The sequence below is a fragment of the Physeter macrocephalus genome, unplaced genomic scaffold (genome assembly GCF_002837175.3).
Source record: "Physeter macrocephalus isolate SW-GA unplaced genomic scaffold, ASM283717v5 random_465, whole genome shotgun sequence".
In the NCBI taxonomy this organism is placed as follows: domain Eukaryota; kingdom Metazoa; phylum Chordata; class Mammalia; order Artiodactyla; family Physeteridae; genus Physeter; species Physeter macrocephalus.
In genome coordinates, this window is record NW_021145751.1 from 39976 (window position 1) to 45975 (window position 6000).

General features: G+C 45.0%; 1 protein-coding gene across 1 annotated transcript in view; it reads right to left on the reverse strand.

Moving 5' to 3' along the window:
* LOC102975592 (coiled-coil domain-containing protein 93) overlaps positions 1–6000 on the reverse strand; it is a gene marked incomplete at its 5' end in the record, with an annotated part of 53935 nt that overhangs the window by 38991 nt on the left and 8944 nt on the right. Inside the window, 3 exon segments of the mRNA XM_055083010.1 lie at positions 2994–3080; positions 3940–3990; positions 4275–4367. Of these exon segments, the coding sequence (XP_054938985.1) occupies positions 2994–3080; positions 3940–3990; positions 4275–4367 (231 nt within the window).

Below are 6000 nucleotides of genomic sequence, written 5' to 3' on the forward strand. Positions count from 1 at the left end.
ATGTTTGTACATGGACAAAAACCTGAACGTTGCTCAAATCCCCTAAATGATCAAACATCCCCCTATACCAGCTAACATGGGCATACAGCTTTAACCTTGATTCACTGCCCTTGTCTCATAGATTTCTTTAGATAATATTCACTGAATTGCCCCTCCTTAAGGCATACAACACAGAGCAAAGCTCTACTTTCCTGAAGCTTCCCCCAAATCCCCTAAAACCAGTCTGAATCCCATAAATCTTTTCTCATGCCTCCTTACTGAGATGCGGTATGATTCCCCATTGGTATGCGGTCTCCCTCAGGACAACCAGCAATAAACCCAACTTGTTCAACTATGGGCATGTTCCTAGTGGTCTTTGGCTGGAGGACATTGACAAGACTATAGCAAACAAATAAAGCAAGTAACAAAAACAAAAAAGCAAACATGATTTTACCATGGAACTTGCATAAAAATAGAAGTATAAACCAATAAAACAAGAAAATACATAGTTTACATTAGATCTAAAATACAAAAATATAACAAAGTATCTCCAAATGAGTATAAAGAAATTATTTGATAAATGATATTAAGTGGATAGGAGCAGGAAAACTAGGATGAATGTACATTTAGACTAAATAAAAATGAACTCTACGTAGGTTAAAGGATTAAACATAATAAAAAATGAGCTGAAATGTAATGAATTACTCTATCAGATCCATGTAAAAACTATTTTGAAGACTAGAAACATGGAAAATGTTTAGAATTTGATGTGACCAAAAAAAAAAGCAGATTGTAAAAGTGCAAATAAAGCCTATCATTAGGTGCATGGCTATAACGTGCCAGGAACTGTTTTAGGCATTTTGTTCACATTTCATTTAATCTTCACAACGCCGTGCCAGGAAAGTTATATGATTCCCATTTTATAGATGAAGATACTGGAGCAAAGAAGTTAAATAAACTGCCCAAGGTCACAGAGCTGGGAAGTTGAGGAGACAGACATGAACCAAGATAGGACTCCAATGCTGTGTTCTACCTCTTTTAGACACGCATGATGATTGCAACTAGGCGTTACCGTGGATCTCTGGGGACAAACACTGGATTAAATATGCCAATGTGAAATACCTGTGATACGGGAACAGGATTAAAGGCAATTTAATTTTAAAAGCACCCGTCTTTAATGCTATATATTTAATGCAAACAACACAGACAAGCAATGAACTGGTGAACTCCAATTCTCCATGAGAAGTTTTAATTATATACGTCCCTGGAAAGAGACCTGTCCAAAACTACTATTTCACTCTTTCCTGGAAGAACAGAACAGATGCAGAGAAGCAAGAATACAGAATGCAGCCATCAGGTCACTGTACAAGGGTGAGGCAGGGAACGCTCAGGGGACAGAGACCCAGCAGGAATTGCCGAGCTGATGGGGAAGACAGGTCAGCTTCAAGACTCGCAAGCAAGGACAGGTATACGAAGGAGGGTCTGCCTACTTGCTTCCCCTCTTATAGTCTGAGCTCCTATCTGTTGCAGTGGGCGAGTATGAAGATAAAAATCAGAGTCCCTGTAGGAACAGCAGTGAGTGCCCCATCCATTTGTCTTCTGGTAAAAACTGGATTCAGCAATGCTACGTGGCAACCTAAGGGCAGGTACAGACTCACCCTCTTGCCATCCAGGTGTGTGTGCTGACTGCAAACCAAGATTACTTCTTCTTAGGGCAGTGAATTAATCACTCTTTCCACAACTATGTCTTCAAGTCTTTTGATTTTACTGGTACTTTTAGGATGACCTAAATCTTTTTCCGGTCAAATCTCAGATGACACTTTGACAACTGTCACCTTTTCTAGGTGGTAAATTAAAATACAGGATACTCTGGATTCTATGAAAGTTGGATTAGAAAACCCATGTTAAGAAACATTGATTTGGAGGGTGGGGAAAACAACAGAACTCCATTCCCCAGACATTCTATGCCATTTTTAAAAAGCTGGTTTATAACATTACACGAATTTATGTGTACAACATTTTATTTCGACTTCTGAAAGTGTGTTCACCAACAAAAGTTGTTTCCATCCGTCACCGTACTGTTGACCCCCCTTTACCCATTGCACCCTCCCTCCGCCTTCCTCCCCTCTGGTAACCACTAGACTGTACCATTGTACTCAGTCTTGCTCAGAAGGCCCCTCACTTGGTGGGAGATGACCACCTGCTGTGTTTACAGCAGATTACAACTACCAGATTACAGGTGACACCTGTTCCCCAACTACATCATCTGTGCACCTGCTTCAGAAGAATATTGCTCAGAGGGTCAGGGCAGGGCTAATTTGCCGTCAAGCCTTTTGAGACAGGGAAAACAAAGCTGGATGCTTCAACAGACATCAACATTTTAGTGGGGCAGCCTGAGTAGGGCTGGGGAAGGAAGGATGTGAAACAAGGCCCTGTAAATCTGACTTTACCGATACTACGTTTCAGCCAGACCAGAATCGGTTATGTGCAAAATGATTAATCGCTGTCTCCCTGAAATATTCAAGGTCCTGCTGCCTATTCTTGGGATGGGAAAAAATCTAACGCTGAAATATGACTTTCAGGCTTTTGTTCATTCTATACCCTTTTAATAAAGCAGAACACAAAATTCTGCCTTGGGCTTGGCTGACTTATGGGGTTTATCTCCTAAGTGGCCAAGTTTCACCCCTCAGCCCCATCACCAAACTGAGCCCAAGTTATAAGAAGCCTGGTAGAGAAGGAAAAATGCAGGTGCTATACCTAACACATCCATTTATCAGATGCAATAATTGCTCTGAGAGACAGGTTTTCTCTTTATAGTTCTAGAAAAGTAGGCACTGCAGAAGGAAATGAATTCAGCTAACGGGCACGTGGATAACTCTGCGTGGTGTATGTTTTTGACAAACGTGGCTGGTGAATTACAACTTGCCCCCCTCACTGCTGGGAGGGGGTAGGGAAGCAGGAGAGGTCCTTGGGGCATTATCTGAGGCAAAGGCTCCAGCTGGGTCCCCACATACCTTCTCTGCATACTCAGACACAATCTGCTTGATCTCGGCAGAGCAGAGGCCCACGATCTGGCCCACGGAGCTAGCGGTCAGACGGCTCTGCAATCACAGGGAGGGTGTGTTCGCAAGGCCGTGCACTGTCTTTCACACAACTGGAAACCCTGAACACTATTAAAGTAAAACAGATAATATTCCCAGGGGAAAAAATAATTTGGCTTTTGCTCACGTGTTCGGAAACACGGAAGGGAGAAAACAAGCTTCAGGGCAAAGGTTAAGTCACCTCCCTCCTCCTGAGTCACTCAGCAGACTGCATTAGATTCTCCTCGGACCCTGGGTATCCTGGAAAATCATTCCAGGGTTTTTACTGCTGAGGATCACTAAAAAGAGCCTGAAGGGAACTTGGCAGGCATAGGACTCAGAGGAAAAAAGTATAAATGGGAGAGGAAAAGGGATCTCAGAATTCCTGAACTATCTCTTGACTGCCACAGGCCCTTTCTGCCCTAAAAAGGAATTCTCCTTTCAAAGCACTTGGTTAAACCTTTTACACAGGTCATGAGCTCTGGGAAGAGTGAATGTAAATTTAGTACCCTATCATCTACCTAGATGGTGTAGGAGGGAAACAAGGGCTCCTTTGGCATGGGATGCCACATGCAGTTATGGAGAGGCAGGGCTGAACCACAGCTCTCCTGCAGGGACCCTGTGATGCCATCCCAGCTGGGACATCCTGTCTTCACATGGGTCCTTCAAATCTCCCTCCTAGAGGTTCCCATGGACGGCAACACTGTGCATGTATAAAAGGTTTACAAAAGAAAGATCCCAAGAAAACAGGAAGCAGGGTGCTGAAATGAGAGGGCCCTGAAGGTGGACAGTCGGAAGAGGCCCCCTCATAGCACAGCCGGGGTGGTGCCAAGTCTCCACCTCCACACCACGCCCACCCACATGACCACGCCTGCCTCACCTCCTCACGTGCCATGGCAGTCATCTTGGTCATCAGGGACTGAATACGCTGCTAAAAGAACGGGGAGAGGTAGCAGTGAGCAGGTCTGACCACACAAGACTTAAGCAGGGTGTCGAAACAGGTCTTCGCAGTGGAATCTAAGGGCTATTTCAGCCAGTCTCGTTTTACGGTGAGCCTCATGAGAGATGATGAAAGGAAGCTGAAAAGGGCGCAAAAGGCCAGCCAACAGCAGCTGGCTGTGGGAGGCAGCTGGCCATCGTGGAAAGCTGTGGATGAAAGCGAGATTTCCCCCAAAGACTTAGGCGGAAACCTCAGGGGCTACATGGACCACTCACCTCTTCAGCAGCCTGAAGCTCATCTTCCTCGTGGGCGTCAGCTTTCTCTGCAGCTAACAGCCCTGTGGGAAGTGCCATTTTCTTGTCCTCGGCCTGGAAGGGAAGATGGGAAAAGAGCTGAGCACTGCAGTTGGAGATTCAGCAGAGAAAGGACAACACTGCAAAGGAGCCTGAGTCTGTGAAAGAAGACACACAGATCTGGACAAGTCACCCAGTCTCTGGGAAAGAAAGCGAGATCCAGAGACCGGGGCTTCCACTACAACCACAGACCAAGCAGCTGGAGCCTCGGGTCTCAGCCAATGCCCGCCTCCATTTCTGAACTGCTCGCCGACGCAATTCCTATCAGGTCACACACCTTTGCCAGACTTAGCCTTACACTTTGCTTGGGTCTTCCCCTACTCTAATTCCTGCCAAGAGCAGATCACCGCCTTAAGATCACTGCCTGTTTTTCAGCAGAGACCCATTAGTGGGATACGAAAGTAATTTAGCAGGTATGATTGGCATCTAAATAAATTAAATAAAAGTAACAGAATACAACACATCCAAGTGCACTACAGGTAGTAAAGGTCAAGCTCCAGGCTATGGACCCAGCTCAAGCTCTAAATGTACCGCACCACACTCAGGACACCTGGAGTTAACGGCTGCTCCCCAAACCTGGGCTGCAAGTCTAGGGTTCTTGGTTTAGCTCCATCTTTGCCATTCACCAGCTGGCAACCTCAGGCTTACCTTCTCTAGATACTGGGGTCTTCTAGGGTTGAATGAGAGGACTGCCCTCAGATACCCTTCTGAGACCATCCCAGTTCTGAGATGCATTTCTATAACAAGCCTATGACTGACCCTGGGGTATGGCCTGAGCGCCTGCATATATCTACAGGGGATGAGACTTCCAGTTCAAATGTGCCATCTCACATGAGAATGATAAGGCAAGGCCAATGTGAATAATATTTCATGGGCATCTCATGATTTTTCCAATCATAACCAAATTGCCTTATTCCAGAATATAGTCATATACATAGACATTCTTTTCAGACTTAAAATTATATATTACACATACACATCAAATTCTTATACACTAGATGCCACATGACACTCAAATCCAGAAAAAAAACCTTGCTTTGGAGGAAATGGTTGTTTGGTTGAGTGAAAACACAAATGTGGAAGAAATAACAAGAAAACCAAAAAAGAAGGTGCCATGATGAATGCACAAATGATTGTTAATGATAATAATAATAATGATGAGAGTTAATGCCTAGTAGATGTGCACTGTGGGTTGGATTATTCTACATCCTTTATATTTTAATCTTCACAATGTTGTGAGGTAGTACAATTTCTGCCCCCATTTTACAGATGCTGTGAACTAAGGCACAACAAAGTATACTGACCAAAGTCACACAGTGAAGGGGAGGAGCTAGGATTTGAAACCAGCCAGTCTGGCTTTAGAACATATGCTCCAGGTCACTGTCAGTGCCCTCCAAGGACTGAGACAAAGACCACAGAAAGCAGAGGGAGGCCGGGGTCAGGGAAGGCTTCCTGGAGGGACTGAGGAATGGGGGATCTGCACAGAGGAGGGAGGCAGGAGAGCAGCAGGGGGGGTGGTGTGTCATTCAAGAAAATCTGGGGGTCAGGAGAGGAATGAGGAAAGAGGTTTTACTAGATCTCAAGCTGTGGACCCTACTTTTTTTTTTTTTTTTTTGCGGTACGCGGGCCTCTCACTGCCGTGGCCTCT